Source organism: Haliotis rubra, unplaced genomic scaffold (assembly GCF_003918875.1).
Source record: "Haliotis rubra isolate DU_JTF1 unplaced genomic scaffold, ASM391887v1 Scf4, whole genome shotgun sequence".
Lineage (NCBI taxonomy): Eukaryota > Metazoa > Mollusca > Gastropoda > Lepetellida > Haliotidae > Haliotis > Haliotis rubra.
This window is the reverse complement of record NW_025767079.1, coordinates 1,987,501-2,009,405: the sequence shown is the minus strand read 5'-3', so window position 1 is coordinate 2,009,405 and position 21,905 is coordinate 1,987,501. Positions and strand designations below refer to the sequence as shown.

Here is a 21,905-nt window from a genome sequence, read left to right as displayed (position 1 = left end):
CCATACCTGTAGATATGTTTACAATGAAACTAGTATCAGCAGCAAGTTTGTCAGCCAAACACGCACGCACACACACGCACGCGCACAAAGTCAAACATTTTTATTGTAAGGCTTCATGTAAGGTTTGATCATCGTGTAAATACTCCATTCACATGCACAACACTTGCTCACGTAAGTTATTTTACACCCGTGGTACTGCACAGACGCGTGTATGTATAATGTGATATGCACTGTCATCAAAATTATTTATGGTATGTAAATCCAAGTGTTCAAGTATACATTGTAAGGACATAAATATAACTTTTCAAAACTTTCAATATGAAGTATTTGTTTTCCAAACGTTTCAACACAAGCTCTGTGCATCATTCATAATCGATATTTCAAGCTAAAGTCTGAGGTTAGGGGTCAACTTGGCGGAGCCGTCCATTTCTGATGAATATGACTTTCATGATTGGTCTTTCGAAGAGCTTTTGGGAAGACATGAGGAGTAAACTCAGTAGAGCCATTTCAGTTGTTTTGAATATAGGAGGGAATGGGACGACGGTTTTCGCATGCTTACCAGTTTCTTGACTCCTTGGGACTGTGGGGTAGCCCAGTGATTTAGGCCTTAGCTCGTCACGCCGAAGACCCAAGTTCGATTCACAACATGGGTGCAAGGTATGAAGCCAATTTATGGTGCCCCCTGTAGTGATATTGCTGGAAAATTACCAAAAGCAGCGTAAAACTGAACTAACTCACTCACTCATGGATAGTGTGACTCACTCACTCACTCATAAAAGTTGGTTTTGCTCTATTCTCAGTTGCGTGACCTTCGGCAAACGTGACTGGTGCCAGTTCATTTAGTATTGGGATATCACTAGAATAGGGCACAAACGATTCTATGACAATATAAACACGGTGGAAACTTGCCCTTGTATAAAAGTTGCCATTCGCACCTGCTCCAGACATGTTAAACATTCTCTCTGAGCGAATACACACCTGAGATAACGCTTTCACGTGACAAGTATACTGTCGTAGGCATATTTACACCCGTATGTAATTATACAGTTATGTAAAGAGGTGCGTGTGAGTCAGGTATAAGATACCACGAGTACTTAGGGAAAGACGGGTGCATATGCACACGTTCCTTCAGTTGAAGGTGTGGTGGGTTAGCCTAGTGGTTAAAGCGTCCGCTCTTCCCACTGAAAACCCGGCTTTGATTCCCCACGTGGGTACAATGTGTGAAGCCCATTTCTGGTGTCTCCCGCCGTAATACTGCTAAGTTTAAACGACCATTTCTTACATGGCACAATATTGTTTACGGTCTTGAATTGTAATTCTTTTAACTTATTGGGTAAAGAGAGAGTCGTGAAAAGACCATACATTTTACTAGAATGTGATGAATCATTAAATGTATGTGCTATGGTGACTTTGTTATCCACAATCATTGAATAAAAGTGCCTAGATTAATCTTATCATTCATAATCTGTCCTTGTAACTTTGGAGGTGTGTTTAACAAAAACTGATTTTTTGACTACGTTATGAAACATATTGCTCCCTATTGCCCTTTGAACAGCTCTTTTGATATTTTTAAACTATCTACTATTTATATTCAAATTACATATTTGTTGTAACTCTTGTTCTTAACCGCCCACATTCATCAAGCAAATTTCTAACATATACAATGACAGCTTTTACCCATTCATCATTATACACAGACTTCTTATTTAAGATGACTTATTTATTATTCCAAATTATTTGATTAAATATATCTTCATCAATGTTAACAGTTTCTCTCCAACCCTTTAACATACATCTATTAATTGCATATTCTGTACCATCATTTATCTTCATAATTACATTTCAGAAAAAAAGATAACAGTCCCACGCTCTTCAAACCTTATCTAAAAACAATTATTTTACCAGCATGAGTAAGGCACTCTGTGTGGCATGGATACCAAGATATTATTCCTCTAATGGAAGCTGGAAGTTGGACGCAAATACAGTGATTGTCGAATCTATTGCCGTGGAATTTTACAAAACGCGCTACAAGCCATTCGATTTTGGTTTCTCTTTCTTTTTGTAAGTATGAACATGCACGTTGTAAATATATACCAAAAACGTTCCTTAGAACAGAAATGAGGGATAAGATTAAGAGAAATGACTATTTTACGAAGGGACATGTAAATGTGGTGCATGATTATTTAACAACATCCAGGTGTAAGAAGGTGTAAGCCCAGCTTGTAGATCAAGTTTTGATGAACTATTTCCACATGACCACTAATCTCTATCGAACCGAAAAGAACACCTACATACAGCTAAACAACGAATATGTCTGAACAACAAAGAACGATATTTTGTTTACAACTTTGTCAGGTTCAATAGCTTAATTCCGTCAAGAAACTGCTGACGGTCAACACTTTTATGTGGCGTTGAAGTCACAAATCGCAAGGTCACCCGCGTGCATCCAACGTGGAGATAAAGAGACTGTTCCTTGCAATTGTGGCACCCCCTCTTTTCGTTTGATTGCTACTGAGATACGAGGCATGCTTAAACATGCCTGGTTGTTGATGTTGACGTGGATTTGTTTTCCTTGACATGAAGGGGCATTGAAATCTTCCTATGTAGGTCATGTTGTTAAGGCGTATTGTGAAAAGCCCTTCGAAGCTCCCAGCTCTGAAATGTTATTATCATCGCGACTAAATGTATTTGACGAGCACACCTGGGGGGTTGACAGCTGTTTTGACATTTTTTGGCATTTTGGAAACATTACGTTTATGTTTTGATGCCTTGATAGTGAAGGGGCATTATAGTCTGTTTGCAGTGAAAACGTACAGATGAATTTCACTTTTAACAAAAAAGTAAATCAAATAAAGTGAAATTAAGACTGCGAATCCTCATAAATTTGCCTTGCCAACTGAACATTTAAATCTCAGAATTTTATTCATTGTAGGACAAAAGTTGTTTAACAAACGATCATACATTCAAATCGCTATTATTGGTTTGTATTACAAGGGGGTTAGCGCAGTAGATGAAACAGTGAAACAAATGCACTTGCGGTTCGTGATGAGCGTTAACTTAGACCAACTCTACTTGTTCTCGGTGCTTCATTTGATGTGCATACACCCTTGTAATACAAACCAATAATAGCGATTTGAAACTATGATCGTTTGTTAAACAACTTTTATCCTAAGTTGAATAAAATTCTGAGATTTAAATGGTCAGTTAGCAAGGTAAAATTATGAGGATTCGCAATCTTAATTTCATCTTATTCGATTTACATTTTGGCTTAAATTGCCATTCAGCGGTACGTTTTCAATGAAAACAGACTTTTGGCTTGACGTCTTTCCATGTCAGCCATGTTGTTTCGGCGTATCGTGAAAAACCCTTCGAAGCTGACTGGTTCTGACATATTATTATTGTCATGACAGACTATAAGTATTGGGGAACACAGCAGGGGGTGGGGGTGGGGGTGGTGGTCGGTTGTTTATGGGGAGTAGGGTATTTGTGTTGATAGCTTATTTGACTTTCTTTGACTTTTTGGAAATATAATGTGTTTAGGTGTATCCCAGCGTGGGATTTGTTAAGTTTGTTGGTATCTCCGAGTCCTTTTAACGGTCGTTGTCGTGCTATCTTACTGAAAACTGAAAAGGAGCACAAATAAGATAAATGTATGGAATCCGAGAGGGGACATTGTCGCTATGTCGCATTGTCGCCCTCTCAAAAACAAGTAAAGTGAGGCAAAATAAACCAAAACGCGACACGCGACATCGCGACAACGCGACATTTCGCCCATTTGTCGCATTGTCGCGATGTCGCGTGTCGCGTTTTGGTTAATTTTGCTTGTATTTGAGAGCGCGACAACGCGACAACGCGACAATGTCCCTTCCAGGATTCCATATAAATGTAGATTTGGAGAAACGGTTTTACATATTGTTCGTTAGTAAAACCTACTCTTGTTCTTGGCAAGAAGATTCAAGAAATCATAGTTAAATTGTTGTTGAATTGACCATGAAATGACTAAGTACTGTCCCTTTAGATTATTTTCAGGACACCTCTTGACAGCAGGAACAGCGGTATTACATTATCATTCTGTGATGTGTATTTTCTGCACTGCAAAGACCAGAGGTCTGCAGTACGTATAATTAAGGCGGTAGGCACTTGACAAAGTAAAAAGGCCTAATGGATGTACATGGTTGTTGAATGGTGCAACAAAGATACAAATTTATAGATGTTATGCTGTACAAAGTTATAGCTTTATAAATTCATGGTTCTCAAAGAGTGGTAAGCTGGACGTACGTAGAGAAAATGAAATTCGTCTTCAATTAGGTTTCCTTTCCACAGTTTACAGATTATATTTTCCCTGTTGATGCCTGCATATATGCCTGTTTCTATAAATAAATTATTATATGAGCAGCGGAATCCAACAGGAGTAGTTCTATATTTTTTCACATTGAAAGATGATAATTGTAAACCAAAAGTCACTGTGTTCTTTAATCTGATTGGTTGAAAAACGTGATCAAATGGTATTCGATTCCCGGAAATTCGCTGCGTATTAATACATACAAACATCGCTCACACCATTGTATTGTTACGTCGTCAGCTGAGATGACGTCATTCAAATCATATTGACAACACTGAACATCTGACCCTACTGTGTTGGAATGTGAACGGTTTGAAACATAAACTATGTCTAGGTGATTTTATAAACTTCTGTATGAACTACAAACTTTGTGGTTTTATTGAAATATGGAATAACTAAAAAAGAGGACATTGAAAGTGAATTTCCAAACTATAATGTATTTTGCAACTACAGAGATTTCAATGATAGAGGAGGTGTGGCAGTATGTGTCCACCCCTCACTTATGTCTGGTTTAAAGCAGGTTGTCACCAAGTTTACTGACATGGTATTTCTTGTATTTGATAAGAGCCTATTTAGGTTTCCACGTGATGTTTTGATTGGTTTTGTATATATTCACCCTGCTACATCTTCTTTGCCGACACCGTCGGTTCCAAATGAATTCCCGTGCTTCAAATACTCAATAACACCCGGAAATTGGCCAACACATGATATTTATCTCCTAAATGTATTTCTGATAGTTTAAACATTTTGTATCAAACATTTTTATTCGTTAGAGATAAGCGATCGGTCCAATTCTGGGTATAAATATCAGTCCTCTGATGTTTTATTGATAACAGAAAATGTGGTTGTGACTCTATTCGCTGCTCATACATATAGAACGTCATACTAGTGCATTTGGATGTTTTGTATTGAACTCGAAGATGTCATGGGAGCAGAGAAACAACGAGGTGTTTCTGTGTTTCTCTGCTCCCATGACATCTTCGAGTTCAATACAAAACATCCAAATGCACTAGTATTACGTTCAATATTTATCATATACCCTCTTATCTTGCATTAATCTGTTACTTGATAAAACAAAACCTGCAGAACCGGCAAGGGTTCAATACGGAATCATCCGTATTGCACCCCTGTACCCGTATTGTTTACATGGGTATATGATAACATATATTACCAAACCCAGTAGAGAATAGTAAATGTTTTACACCTGTTACCAGTTATGTTTTGTTTATTACATGATCATTGACTGACTGACTGAGTTTGGTTTTACGCCGCTTTTAGCAATATTCCAGCAATATCACGGCGGGGGACTCCAGAAATGGGCTTCACACATTGTACCCATGTGGGGATTCGAACCCGTGTCTTCGGCGTGACGAGCCATCGCTTTAACCACTAGGCTACCCCACCGCCCCACATGATCCTTGACTGTCTCAGTGTACATGATTGTACTTGTGTCTGATAACTGGTTCGTTTGGTCCAAATTCAAGGGTGCTGGGGTAGCTTAGTGGATAATGTCTCCTCTCGTAAGCCTACTCCGAAGACCTGGGTTCGATTTCCCACATGAATACATCGTGTGAAACCCATTTCTGACGTCCCCCACCATGATTTTGCTGATATAGCTAACGGCGACAAAAGACCACACTCACTCATTCACTCACTCACTCCGGATACGATTAAGTAGGTGATATCGTGAGATAGGTTTGACATTGCTGTCGCTAAACAACATTTGGTCACTCACTTCGTGTTTAGCTGTACGTGTCAAGCTTTGTAAAAGCTCGTTTTTCTGAACACGAGTGAGTGACTGAGCTTAGTTTTACGCCGCACTCATCAATATTCCAGTTATACGGCAGTGGCCTGTAAATAATCCCGTTAGTCGCCTCTTCCGACAAGCATGGTTGCTGAAGATCAATTCTCAACCGATATCTCTCTGTAGCAATTGTCTACTAAGCTTAATAAAAGTGTGGCCGCCTTTTTCATGTAATAATCATCGTTACTCATATCTGCTGAAAATGGATTTTCAATTAAAACCTTTCTTGTCGGATGAATATATGTAAATTAATCCGCTATTATTCAGCTCTCACAAACGCACGTACACACACGCACACGCACGCACACTCGCGCGCACACACACACTGACACCGACACACATGCACGCACGCGAATATGGCCGACGCTGCTCGAAGATTGCAATCATCATCGTCGTCGTCATCATCATCATCATCTTATGTTTTACAGTCAGACTGGTTAAGCTAACCATCAACTCGGGAAGCTTGCCCAGTTTTACACGCAGCCCAGACTTATTATTACTACTACTACTATTATTCTTACCACTGACCAGAAAACAACAATGGCCTAAGGTTAAACAAAGTCCTCTTACCAAAGAATAAACAACTAATACATGTTGGTTCTTGAACCTCTACCCAGGGTCAATACACTCCGGCCATCCATTGTGACCCTGGCTACTTTTACAACATTCGCCACCCCCAGACAAAGATTTGACCACTCGCTACCCGCAATCCCCCCATCCACAGTCGTGACTCAATCCCACCCCGCGGCTCTCCATTATCAGCAACGACTGAAACCCCCTTCAGCATGAGTGGGCACAAATCAATGTTATTGTAGGTTAAGGGTATATATACCCCTTTCGTACCAACCAACAGCAGATCATTTTGTGAAGCCGAACAGATCCCGACAGAACTGCAGACCACATATGTAAGTACTTTCTTTCGATTGTGATACTTTCTGTGAAACAATTTTCTCTGACCATTTGCTTTACGTCAAGTTCATGTTGATACTGAAATGTCACATCTATCGGTCATACAGTATTGTAGTAACATATCAATTGTACATTGATTTTAAGGGTACACGGTATGAGCCTCTCTTTACCCATACCATCCTCAGAATTTCAGCCAAAATAAGAAACTTGTGTCAAAGTGATGAGATGTGTCCATATGAATGAAAAATATAAGCTGAGGGAAACAAATAAGGGAACGGATGACAGCACAAGAGTTCCTTTATTCTTTTCCAGGTTTCTTCATAAGCTTTGAAACACACTTATTGTTTTTGTAAGGCAGTGTGTTTTTAATATAGGGTAAGATTCGAAATGAATGGTAAAAATATTTGCTTTTAATTATCTCTTGACATTTGGCTTTACCTCATTTAGCCATTCCAGCGTGCTTTGACATACAAGAAGTAAACGAATTGCAAGTACGCGATAGATAAAATGGTCGTTGTCAAATATTTACAAAACATTTACTCGTGTCTGAGAGAATTTGTACATTTATTCAAGTTTTGAAAAGCTTTCTTTTTGCCCATCACAGTTAAGAAACACATTTCGGTGTTTTGTGAATATCCTCGAACTCCATGAAGTCGATTAACAAGTATGTTTTCTGACTTAAAAGCTCTCCCAAACTTTCTCAGTTCCTCTTTCTTACACTTAAAATGCATCCCTTCAGTTTGATTGACACAAAACATCCAATCCTAAAAAAGGTAGTTTGTCCAAGACCTTTAACTTGAATTTAAATATTCCAACAGCTTGAGGTTTTGATGTTTAAATTTCACTTTTAAGGTACAATCGCGTATGCTCTTTTTGTCAAGATTTCAAACAGCGTCATGCATGTCCAGCTGAGAAGTTGTTCGATTAGAGTGACGACCTTCAAGGCTTCAGTAGTGCTCTAAAAAAGTTTCATGGAAGTTGTGTGGAGGACATTTCCAAACATGAAGCATCAGTGATGTCCGAGGCATATAACATTTCGAGTTGCACTATTCGTTGCCGTGTTTTTCACGTGGACAATTGACTAGCCTTGGCATGTGTTTATGACTTGTGCCACTGGTGAGAAGGATATGCTGACCTTCTCGTGCACGTCTGGTATAATCACTATTTGAAATTGATTCATAAACACATGCTCATGATATAGTCGGAATCGAAAACAGATTTCTAACGAATCTAGAAAGATATTTGTCGCTTTTATTTGTAAAGAGTATATCAATATTAAACCAGAACTCCCTGTACCGTGTGTATTCATACTGTGCCTGTTGTTCTTGTCACGGGATGGTACAAGGCTCCTTACCATTCCATGGGCTTATTGTTTGTTTGTTGGTTTGTTTGTTGGTCTGGACCAGACAATCCAGTGATCAACAGCATGAGCATCTATCTACGCAACCGGGATACGATAACATGTGTCAACCAAGTTAGCGAGCCTGACCACCCGATCCCGTTAGACGCATGGGTTGCTGAAGACCAGTAAATATTATTCTAACCCGGATCTTCACGGGCTTAAACTGATATTATATACTGCAAGCTGTCAAGATAATCCAACACAAGATAATATATTGGGAGTCTATTTGTATATTTGTATGGATTTTATCTGTATCTGTTTCTTTGTTTTCAGCCTCAAAATGAAAGCACAGTGTGTTGCGTTGCTGTTTGTGATGGGCGTGGCCTTCGTCACAGCAGGCGGTGTAGAAATGACAACAGACCCAGCCCCACCCTCGCCACCCTTTGGGGGAATTCTGGAAGACTTATCGGTAGGCAACAGTGCTTCTATAGACGTCGTCATCCGCAATACGTTTCATGTTTATTTGTAGCTGTATGGGGCGGTGGGGTATCCTAGTTGTCAAAGCGTTCGCTCGTCACACCGGAGACCTGGGTTCGATTTCCCACATGGGTACAATGTGTGAAGCCCATTTCTGATGCCCCCCACCGTGATATTGATGGAAGATTGCTAAAAGCGACTTAAAACTAAACTCACTCACTCACTCACTGCAGCTGCATGGTTGATTTGGTTCCGACTTAAACTTGGTTTAAACTCAAACTCACATCGTCACCAATCTTCAAACAACACGCATATAGAGACATGTAAAGATATACAAAGGAAGTAGATATATACAGGAATGCTCCATTTAGCCACAATGTGTCACTTTGTAATGTAACCACACACACACTTACTCACGCACACACAAACAAACAAACAAAACCATACACTCACACACACTTTCCACCTAAATGACATTTTATCTCCATTTTTCATTTGTGTTTTCACAACCCCAACCTACGTTTTCTCGTCTTTTGGTTTACGTTTATTTTAATGTCCCTTCTTAATTCTAACCAGCTTAATTACGGTCTGGATATTTATCTTAATAGAATGGAGAAAAAAACCCATCTTGCACAAGCGAGGATGGATCATGCAGCGGAGGATGGTGCATGTATCCAGGCCCAGATAATGAAAACACGTATTAAAAACATAAACAAGAGAGAAAGAAGGAGAAGACGTAGATTTCAGTTTGCCACCAGGTTTAAAAAATTGTCATCCTATTAAATCGTTGTCCATCTTCTCCAGGCTCCTGTCACAGTGCGGGACCTCTTGGCTCTCGGCTGCATCCGAGCTCTCCAAGAACAGGAGCTGCTGGGGGAAGTATTCCGCGAGAGGAATCCAACACCAACTAAACGCGGCCAAGAGCTGGCCATCCTTCTTGGTCGCGTTCTGTCCCGTGATAGGCGGGCCCCTCATCCTAATAAGCTCGTGCAAACATGCCGAACCATCCTGCTTGGACCACGAGAACCAGAAGAACCATAAGGTAAGAGAGTTCTTCATTCCTAGTAGGCCGCCGATGTGGCCGAGTGCACATATGGATAGTGCACATGCCCGGAGAGCTGAAGGTCTGTGGTTTTGTTAAGCCCGGTTGCGTCAAACCAAACGAATTAAAGAATGGTACTTGTTTTCACTCTTTCCGTCGATCGGCACTAAAGTCGCCACTAAAGTGAAATAATCTGTGATCTTGGCATTAAGGGACCCTTCTCACCTCACCTCACTCCTACCATGTTTTGTGTCATTTATTAACAGAACAGGATCGGCAGTGTAACACGTCACTTAACTCCTCAAAAACGTGAAGATTTTAGCTGTGCAGGTCACTTGGAAATATCTATAGAAACGTCACGAGATTGTGTAGGGCAGCTGTGAATTCGTGCTTTAGAAGGAAATGTTGTGCTTTTGTCATATCAGCTTGTAATTGTTTCCGTTTCGTCTTTTATACAGACTTTAATGTCATATGCTGTTCTATGTCATGTTAGTGAGTGAGTTTAGTTATCCTCCGCTTTTAACAATATTCCAGCTTTATAACCAGAAATGAGCTTAAGGCATTTTACCCATTGGGGAATCAAACCCAGGTCTTCGGCGTGACGAGCGAACGCTTTAACACTAGGCTACCCCGCCGCCCTCTATGCTATGTGAAGCTGCAAGGTGTGATACTGTAATGTATAAAACAGGTTTTTATGAGATGTTGAACTTTTTGCTTGCAGATGGGAACCCGAGAGCCAACAGATGTCGTCAGAGAGTGTCGATGACGGACACGGTACTGATACTCAAGATACAGCTTCCATCAAGCCCTACAGCTTCCATCAAGCCCTACAGCTTCCATCAAGCCCTACAGCTTCCATCAAGCCCTACAGCTTCCATCAAGCCCAGTGCTGAACAACACAGACAACAACAGACTCATAAGTTCCATATTTTTTTAATCGAATAAATGAAATCCAATAATTCGATATGTTTCTTCGTTATTCATGACGGGATAAGTTTGTTTACAATCAAGACCTAAAGCTTGTTATTGGTGTGCATGATCAGTTTTTTGCGTACAATACGTCATTTACAAGTTGAAAGAAACTCATCGAAGTCGGTAAAGCAAAAGAGAGACACATGCATAAATAGAGAATCTCACCAAAGTGTCTTCTGATATCAATTATATCAATACGAGTTGATAAAGTTAAAAATATCCGAGGCTTGCCGAGGATATTTTAACTTTTATCAACGAGTGTTGATATATAGGAGCACCTTTAGAATGCAGCACCACAACTTCTCGTGAGGACGATCTCTGCCGTAGGTCACGTGTCATTAAGACAAGCAACCAGTTTGTGAGAACCCGTCGGACGCGAACCCGCGACCTTCGGATTGTTACCTCGACAGCTAACCGACTGAGCTACGTCCACACTGTTGCGAAATGTGCAAATTTATCGAGTCATGCCTGTGACGTCACGGAATTGAACGGAAAGAGTCGAATAGGTCACGGACAATTACGAATGCTACGGGTAGACTTGGTGTCTTGTGATTTTATTCTCCGGACAATTGCCGAATGGATCCGATGCCATTTGGCACACTCGTCCCATTCCGTAATCTACAAATTAACGTGTGGCGTGGAATGAGCCGATATGCCTCTAACTGAAAAGGGTTGTTGACGTCATATGTAGATTTCACGGTGCATCATGAATGACGCGCTTTTATATAAATCGGTGATTTTGTGACAGAAAAGTGATGTAGGGAACACTGTAAGGATAATGTGGATCGCACTAAAGAACGAGGGAGACATGAGCATGTGTAGTGACGGCACTCGGGTGAGTTAGCCTTCGAATCATTACTTTACAAAATTTATGTTGCGTGTGAAAGAGGCTTGAGTGCCAATTCCAGACCAATTTCCATTAGCCCAAAATTTCTACATTAAACCATTTCATAATGTACTTTCAACGTTTTGGGTTTCCCGTTTTTGTGTGAAAAAAAGAAGACACGAGGGTGAGATTCTATTTATCATCCAAAATCACTCTTCATTAGTTTTCAATAAACGGTCTGAACACGGTTCTGCCATTAGATTTGCAGTGCAGCGATGTCATAGCATTGTGATGTCATCAAGTTCATGACGTCATAGCATTGTCAGGGCATTGTACAAAATCTACTGTCAAAACGATATCTCCTAGGAGATATCATATGATCTCACACAAGCGATATCTCCTATGGAACAGTTTTGGATGATAAAATGAGATACCATTGTGGCATCATTAACTTAATTACATCATTACAAGGAGTAATTCAAGCAGTTGGCGACCTTTAACACTATTAGTGCGTGATTAATGAATCATCTCATGTAGTAACACATGGCACGATCTCACCTGTATCTCTATATGATGCATATCTTCCTGCATAAATGTAAACAGACATTTGTACATTTGTGACATAACCTGACACCCCGTGGCTTAGCTCACTGCTGAAAAGCATGATAGATTTGATGGTTCGTGGAATGCAATTTCAGCTATTTCATTGAGTGCAGGTAGTAATTCAATTGGAGTAAGCTGCCATTACTGTGAGTCAAGAAGATTAACAACGTATGTCAAATACGTGTTTTTAAGCAAACTCTCCATGGCTAGCTACTGATTCACAATGAAAGTTTGTGTGAAGCGTTGTTTTTCTGTAGTTTGATTGATAATTTCAAAGTTTCAAGTCAGAAAACCAAAGTGTGCGCCATAAACCCTACACCTACTGATGACGGCACAGCCAACCAATGCTCTCTTTACTTCCGGGTCCATATCATGACACAATATTCATGGCATCAGTTCTTGAGAAAATAAGATGGATTTCTTTTCCATTTAATATTTGAGTGAATGAGTGAGTGAGTTTAGTTTTACGCCGCACCCAGCAATATTCCAGCTATATGGCGGCGGTCTGAAAAATAATCGAGTCTGGACCAGACAATCCAGTGATCAACAGCATGAGCATCGATCTTCGTAATTGGGAACCGATGACATGTGTCAACCAGGATTGAATAGTTGAACCCTAATTTATAATGTGCTAGAAAAGGAATAGAGAATTTTGCTCTCATTACTGAAAATAATGTGGTGATCTTGGAGGCTGACATCCGAGGATCATCATATTGCCATCAGAGGCTGGACATTTGATATAATATTGGTCGATTCCACTCACTATGGTGTATCCACCCAATCTGTATATTCCTATTTACTCGAGCTTCTCATTATTTGGGCCCCGGATGAAAAACGAAGAGTTGTTTACACAGATATACACAGAAACACACACGCACAAACTCACGGGCGCACTCTAACACTTACATAAACACACCCTCACTGAAGTTACCTCCTTTCAAAAGCAACGGCTGCAGGGTTGACATGATATATTGCGCTGCTTTATAAGTCCGAGAAACGTGGTAAAAAAAAGTGTGTGCCGTCACAGAGCATTAATACTCACCTTTCTTCCTGCTTTCATTATGAATCAGTAGCTTGCCATGGAGAATTTGCTTTTAAACATGTGTATGACATACGTTGAATAAATGTTGAATGAATCACAATAATGGTAGCTTACTCCAATTACTACCTGTACTCAATGAAATACTACCGTTAGATGTAAAACAATACACTGTTTGCGTGCACATGATTTACATATGTGAGTATATTTACATATATGCAAATATACACACATGTGTAGAAGTAAGTTACTGTGCGTTTGTATGATAATTCAGCAAAGTACGTAAATAGGGTATGTAAATATACTGAGTCAAAAAAGAAACTTCACATTCTTTCTTCAGGGCACTATAAAAGAACAAGAGATGGTAAGATGGTTAAATTGTTATTATTTCATTGCTGAGACCTGTGTGATGTACTCGATACACTGACAGTGCCATAATCAGTTCCATTAGGCTACACCGCCGTTCCAAACATGGGTATACAGAATGTCAAGTCACAAGAATAAAAATGCGAAATTTCGCAGTTCAATATCGTGTATGGCCGCCCCGCGCATTCACCACTGCCAAACACTGTCTCCTCATCGACTGCCTGATGCTTGTGAACACGTGGTTGGGGATTCTGCGTCATTGCTCTTGCAAGGCAGCGCCAAGTTCCTGCAAATTCTGAGGTTGGTTCCTAAGACCACGAAGCCCTCTCCCAAGTGCATCCCAAACGTGCTCTATTTGATTAAGGTCAGGGAACCTCGATGGCCAGTCCATGACGTTGATTCCAGCGGTTTGAAGGAATTTTCGTGTCAACATCGCGGTATGCGGCCGAGCATTATCATGCTGGAACTGTACACCTGGGCCATGAGCCGCCATGAAAGGAACGAGTTCAGGGGTGAGCACCTGGTCGCGGTAAGCAGCAGCTGTGAGGTTTCCACGGATGACCAGAAGTCGGGAACGGTTGTTCCCACAGAAAGCACCCCACACCATGCAACTGCCGCCCCCGAATCTGTCGACTTCCTGTACACAACATTGGGCATACAGTTCACGACGTCGTCTCCAGACTCTATGCCTGCCGTCCGCGAATCTGAGGGTAAACCTGGATTCATCGCTAAAGACGACTTGATTCCAGTCTCTCTGGGTCCATCGGAGGTGACGTTGGGCCCACAGCAGACGTTGACGTTGATGAAACGGCGTCAATATTGGCCCACGATATGGACGTCGAGAATGGAGATTGGCAGCCCGCAACCGATTTCGAATGGTCTGTGAGGACAGTCGACCTCTAAACATTTCAGCCCTGGTTCGTGTAGCCGGCAGAAATCTGTCACGTAGGTGACGTAGTACGATTTGACGGTCTTCTGCTCGTGACGTAACACGTGGACGACCCGACCTTGGGCGATCAGAAGTGGTGCCAGTTTGTTGTAGACGACCTCGCAAGTCATACACAGTACGACGGCTGCATCCCATTGCTTTTGCGACGTCAATAACTGATCTTCCCGCTTGCAACATGCCAAAGGCACGTTCACGTTGCACATTTGACAATCGTGGCATTTCAAGTACCGTTAGAACTGTGGTTTAAAAGTGTTTTTTCAATTCTTGAGGCCAATGCAAACACGTGCATATGAAGAAAACTTCGATGCGAAGATCACGTGATCGACTGCACGTGCAAAACCTGATTTGGCACTAACATCATTTGCACGACGAATGGATGGGTTTGAGTGGGTTTTGCTAACGTTTTTCTAGAGCCGAAAGATAGGGATCCCATTTCGGATACATAGATGTATCATCAGAGAAAAATTATTCATTATTTTTCAAATTACATTTTGTGAAGTTTCTTTTTTGACTCAGTATATTATTTTCATTCAACTTTTCATTTACATTTAGTCATAAGCTAGACGTTGTAGTGGACAACCAAGTTCCCTACCAAGACATGCAATCGCTATAGTGGGACGATATGATATCCGAGACGTCATTCAAAGTTTCGAGAAAAAGTGGAATTTCCCAAAGTGTACGGGAGCAATAGTCGGCTGCCACAGTCCTACATTTGGCCCACAAGAGTCCCACAGGGACTACCTGAATAGAAAAGGGTGGCACTCACTGATGGTGTACCCCCAGTTTGCCAGCAGCCAGCAGGGAATTAACTGGGATTAGAGGACACACATGAATGAGCGTGCAGTTGTTCCCTGTGTAATATGGTCCGGGGTAATTAGGCTACCCATAACATTGACACTGTGAATTCTTTCATTTATTACCCGCGAAGATCCGGGTAAGAATATTGACCTTCAGTAACCAATGATTGTCGTAAGAGGCGACTAATGGGATCGGATGGTCATGCTCGCTGACTTGATTGACACATGTCATCGGTTCCCAATTGCGCCGATGGATGCTCATGCTGTTGATCACTGGATTGTCTGGTCCTGACTCGATTATTTACAGACCGCCGCCGACAACCATAAGGCAATAGTAGCACTATCATCATGATACAAACATACATTATTACAAAATATCACATTATACACAGTATCACATGCATACATCATTATTCATAGTCCCACAAGGTCAGATACACTATCTCCGTAAGCAGGTGGAGTCTTGACACCATCTTGCAGCAGTCTCTTCTCGCGGTCTAGCCGTTCTTCAGGCTGGCGATTGAGTAGATCTGGTAACATTAACTCGGGCACTTGCTGAAGGTACCATCGCAGAAGTATCACTGTCAGTTCAGGTGAACTGTGTTCACCAGCTCAGCTCAGCGGTAAGGTTAAATGTGTTCATCAGCTCAGGGGTAACTGAAAAGAGCATCACCTGTTGTTTTAAGAGATTAGCACGGTCCAGTAACCTGGAACCTTTAAACAATACCTGCTGGCAAAATGGGGACAACCCCTCTCTGATACCTCAAGGAAGAATGTGTTCATAGACATTAACATTGTGTGGCCTGGTCCTGTCCATGACGCAAGAGTGTTTTCAAAGTTTGAGATCTTTTGTCGAGGTGAAGAATCTTCATAAATTCCACATTGGTCAAGTAAGATTATCCTCACCGACAAGGAGGTGTCCCTTCCAGTAGTTATCCTCGGAGATCTTGCATCTTAAGATCATGGTTCCTCAAACCTTTTTCTCACAGAGATATGCTTTCAGATGAACAAACGTTTTCAATTGCAGACTTATAAGTTGTGCAAGAATTCAGGTTGCCTGCAGTATCATAGCCGTCTGAGCACTTTTGTATAATGTTTGTCACATGCTCGTCTGTCTCACAGTCCCTGAACTACGTTATTTTCCCTACAGTCTAGCCCTCTCTGCAGTGCTAAAGCCCTTAATAAAGCAAGTCTAGATTTCCTCAGGTTCAGGTTCTGAATCTCTGGTCTCCCTGGGGCTCCTTTTCAATATAAATGGGCTTGTTTGTTACTATCAAACTTATATATATTCAGAGACTAAGCGTTAGTCTAGTCACATGCATAACCAGATCTATGATAATGAGTGGAATGAGGAGGATCCTTAGGATCATGACGACCCTTCTGACGATGTTACACCCTATCAATCAGGTCACCAGACCCATCAAGATGTCATGCAGGCCTTTGCCGCGAACATGATCTAGTTTCATGTGTGAAAGAACCTGGAATTGTATTCCAGTAGACATGCCCTATAAAAATAATGTGAAGAGACGGTTGTTCTTAAACATAATGTTTGTACAGAAAGTGTGCTGTTTGCTGTTTCTGATGAATAGAAGTAAAACAACTGTCAGCTACACACGAGTGTTAAATCACGCACACCCACTTATAAGGCGAACATGTGATCCATTGCTCTTGAGATATTGTGTGAAGCACATGTTTTGTCCATTCCAGTGATAGGGTATGATGGTCTTTTGGGATCAAAACTTTAATAATTGCTCTTTGATTCAGGTGGTGTTAAACCAATAGTCATGTGTATAAGTCATTTATATTGTTATATCGGTTGTCAGTCTCAAATAATTCTCCCCACTCATTTTCTTATATTCAACTTCAATAATTCTGTACGTAAGCAACTTGTCAGCGTAATATCTGACTGGCTATAACCTATAAAGTGGTAATCGCTGGATTGGCGTTACGTGGTTAACAACCATATTAGCGTTACTTATCAACATAATTTCAGTCCTGGTACCACTGATTATCAGATACTGCTGTCATATGTTTCGGGTGTTAGGAGTAGAAACAGAATACATTTATCCCTGAGTTTAGCAACACTTTAGAGCCATACCTCGACAATATCGTCATGATGACAGCACTGACAAAAAGTTACCAATTTTACAAAATGGGGTACATAATTAAAATCCTCATCTTTCAGGTTACACCGATACCTTGTGAGTAGGAATTCTGATTTTTAAACATCAGTATATAACTAACTTAAGTAACTTGTTTTGTGCGCATGGCGCACATACTGACATGCAAACTTGCATTGTGTAAATATACATATACATGACCTCCAGACAACATGCAAATTTGCTCCTTGTGTAAATATACCCACGTGTGTTACAAGATGCGTTCGCATGGCACGTCCACACTCGTGTGTATTTGTTACATCATGTGTAAATTAACTCACGTATGTAAGTAAACAGGTGCATGCGAATGGGGTAGTGTCACTTGTACTCTTCATTTCATCAATTCTCTCCCCATTCGTATTTTTCACTAGTCGTCTGTAGCTCTAATTGCACTCCACGAATCATCAAATCTATCGTGTTTTTCAGCAGTGAGCTAAGCCACGGGATGTCAGGTTATGTCACAAATGTACAAGTGTCTGTTTACATTTATGCAGGAAGATATGCATCCTATAGAGATGCAGGTGAGATCGTGCCATGTGTTATTACATGAGATGATTCATTAATCACGCACTAGTAGTTCTAAAAGTCGCCAACTGCTTAAGTTACTCAATGACACAATGCCTGGTATCTCATTCTGTGCTTGTGTCTCTCTATTGTTTTACCGACTTTGTTGAGTTCTTTCAACTAGTAAATGACGTATTGTGAACAAGAATATCACACTGATATGTGTGACTGTTTATGTATACCAACAATAGGCCTTAGGTCTTGTTTGTAAACAAACGTATTCCGTCATGAATAACGAAGAAACATATCGAATTATTAGATTTCATTTATTCGATTAAAAAAATATGGAACTTATGAGTCTGTTGTTGTCTGTGTTGTTCAGCACTGGGCTTGATGGAAGCTGTACCTTGAATAAGACGACATCAGTTGGCTCTCGGGCTCTTGTCTGCAAGCAAACGGTTTAACATCTCGTAAATACCTGTTTTATACATTACAGTATCACACCTCTGCAGCTTCACATAACATAGAGGGCGGCGGGGTAGCCTAGTGTTAAAGCGTTCGCTCGTCACGCCGAAGACCTGGGTTCGATTCCCCACATGGGTACAATGCTTTGAGCTTATTATATATAGTAGGATATACAGCAGGAATATTGCTAAAAGCGGAGTAAAACTAAACTCACTCACTTACATGACATAGAACAGCATATGACATTAAACGACTGCATTAAAGACGAAACGCAAACATTTTTACTCTGATATGACAAAAGCACAACATTTCGTTCTAAAGTAAGAATTCACACACAGCTGCCCTGTACACTCCAGTGACATTTACATACTATTAGATATTTCCAAATAACTTCTAAAATCTTCACGTTTTTGAGGAGTTAAATGAGGTGTTACACTACCGATCCTGTTCTCGTAATAAATGACACAAAACATGGTAGGAGTTTAGGGAGGAGGGTCCCTTAACGCCGTGTTCACAGATTATTTCACTTAAGTGGCGACGTTTAAAGGCCGGTTAAATAGTGCAGTCAACTGACATGTCTCGCAGAAGTTAAATATCAATACTTTTCTGATTTCACTCCTCACTGCCGATCGACGGAAAGAGTGAGAAGTACCATTCTTTAACGTCGTTTGGTTTGACGCAACCGGGGTTGAAACCACAGACCTTTCGCTGTCAGGGCATGTGCACTATCCAATAGGCCACATCGGCGGTCTACTAGGAATGAAGAACTCTCTTACCTTATGGTTCTTCTGGTTCTCGTGGTCCAAGCAGGATGGGTCGGCATGTTTGCACGAGCTTATCAGGATGAGGGGCCCGCCTATCACGGGACAGAACGCGACCAAGAAGGGTGGCCAGCTCTTGCCCGCGTTTATTAGGTTGTGGATTCCTCTCGCGGAATACTTCCCCCAGTAGCTCCTGTTCTTGGAGAGCTCGGATGCAGCCGAGAGCCAAGATGTCCCGCACTGTGACAGGAGCCTGGAGAAGATGGACAACGATTTAAAAGGATGCCATTGTTTCAAAACCTGTTGCAAACTAAAATCTACGGGGCTTTGGTGTGTAGATTTTCATTTCTCTCTCTTTCCTATTCAAATTCTTCTCTCTTTTTAAAAAAAAAAAGAAAAAAAAAAAGAGTTTTCATTATCTGGACCTGGATACATGATCCATCCTCGCTTGTCCAGGATGATTTTTTCTCCATTCTATGAAGATAAATACCCCGGGTCGTAATTAGGCTGCTTAGCATTAGGAAGGGACATTAAGATATTCCCTACAATAAACGTAAACCAAAGGACGTAGGTCTGGGTTGTCAAAAGACAAATAGAAAATGGAAATCCAAATGTCATTACGCTGGAACGTGTGTGTGAGTGTGTCTTTGTGATTGTTTGTGCTTGAATATGCGTGTTCGTGTGTGTGTGTGGTTACATTATAAAGTGACACATGAGTGAGTGTTCATTTTTACATCTACATCAATATATATATATACCTCTATATGCGTGTTGTTTGAAGGTTGGTGACGATGTGAGTTTGAGTCGTAACCAAATCCAACCATACAGCTACAAATAAACATGAAACGTATTGCGGATGACCTTGTCTAGCTGTTGCCTACCGATAAGTCTTCCAGAATTCCCCCAAAGGGTCGCGGTGGTGGATTCATTTCTCCACCGCCTGCTGTGACGAAGGCCACGCCCATCACAAACAGCAACGCAACACACTGTGCTTTCATTTTGAGGCTGAAAACAAAGAAACAGATACAGATAAATTCCATACAAATATACAAATAGACTCCCAATATATTATCTTGTGTTGGATTATCTTGACAGTTTGCAGTATACAATATCAATGTAGGCCCGTGAAGATCGGGGTTAGAATAATATTTACTGGTCTTCAGCAACTAACGGGATCGGGTGGTCAGGCTCGCTGAGGTTGTTGACACATGTCAACGTATCCCAGTTGCGTAGATAGATGCTCATGTTGTTGATCACTGGATTGTCTGGTCCAGACTCGATTATTTACAGACCGCCGCATTATTGCTCGCGTACGGTGTAAAACAACAAACAAACAATATCTTAATAATAATAATAATAATAATAATAAGGCCTAAAGAATAGCAAGGAGCCTTGGTCCATCCATTGTAAAGAACAACAGACACGTTATATAAAGACACAGTTACAAGGAGTTCTGGTTTAATGTTTGATGTACTCTTTACAAATAAAAGTGACCAAACCCTTTCTAGATTCGTAAGAAAACTGTGTTCGATTATTCCGACTATATCATTAGCATGTGTTTAATATGAATCAATTTCAAATAGTGATTATACCAGGTGTGCACGAGAAGTAAGCGTATCCTGCTCACCAGTGGCACAAGTCATTAACACATGCCAAGGCTAGTCATTTGTCCACGTGAAAAACACGGCTCCAAACAGCCTTACAAAAACATAAGTGTTGTTTCAAATGCGAACATATACTGAAGGAAACAAATAAGGGAACACCAATTCATCGCAGTGTTCCTCTGTTTATTCAGATTCGCACCCACAGTGCGATACAAAGCTTTTTAAGGAACCTTGAAAAAAATAAAGGAACATTTGTACTTTCATGTGTTCCCTTATTTGTTTCCCTCAGTATATTTCTTTTCATTCATTTGGACACATCTCATCACTTTGACACAAGTTTCTTAATTTTGACTGAAATTCTTGGGTTCGTATGGGTAAAAAGAGGCTCATACCGTGAACCTTTAAAATCAATATACAATTGATATGTTACTACAATACTGTATGACCGATAGATGTAGCATTTTAGTATCAACATGAGCTTGACGTGAAGCAAATGGTCGTGAATTGTTTCAAATGGTCAGTGAAAGTATACACGTGTGATTTCAGTTCAGGTAGTATCAACAATCGAAAGAAGTCAGTACTTACATATGTGGTCTGAAGGAGTTCTACTTACGTGTGATCTGCAGTTCTACCGGGGTCTGTTCGGCTTCACAAAATGATCTGCTGTTGGTTGGTACGAAAGGGGTATATATACCCTTAACCTGCAATAACATTGATTTGTGCCCACTCATGCTGAAGGGGGTTTCAGTCGTTGCTGATAATGGAGAGCCGCGGGGTGGGATTGAGTCACGACCCCGGATGGGGGGATTGCGGGTAGCGAGTGGTCAAATCTTTGTCTGGGGGTGGCGAATGTTGTAAAAGTAGCCAGGGTCACAATGGATGGCCGGAGTGTATTGACCCTGGGTAGAGGTTCAAGAACCAACATGTATTAGTTGATTATTCTT

The 21,905-nt window shown here is 40.9% G+C and overlaps 1 protein-coding gene across 1 annotated transcript; it reads left to right on the top strand.

The window, feature by feature from the left end:
* The first annotated feature begins 6,966 nt into the window (after positions 1-6,966).
* Positions 6,967-10,809, top strand: LOC124287077. Its single transcript, XM_046723555.1, has 4 exons — positions 6,967-7,051; positions 8,731-8,866; positions 9,679-9,836; positions 10,638-10,809. The coding sequence occupies exons 2-4, from the start codon at positions 8,738-8,740 to the stop codon at positions 10,807-10,809; spliced, it is 459 nt and encodes a 152-aa protein (XP_046579511.1). The 5' UTR covers positions 6,967-7,051; positions 8,731-8,737.
* The last annotated feature ends 11,096 nt before the right edge of the window (positions 10,810-21,905 follow it).

Coding starts and splice junctions, on each gene's coding strand:
- LOC124287077 (XM_046723555.1), top strand. CDS start 8,738: ATGAAAGCACAGTGTGTTGCGTTGCTGTTTGTGATGGGCGTGGCCTTC. Junction 8,867..9,678: donor GAATTCTGGAAGACTTATCG/GTAGGCAACAGT, acceptor CATCTTCTCCAG/GCTCCTGTCACAGTGCGGGA. Junction 9,837..10,637: donor CGCGTTCTGTCCCGTGATAG/GCGGGCCCCTCA, acceptor TTTTGCTTGCAG/ATGGGAACCCGAGAGCCAAC.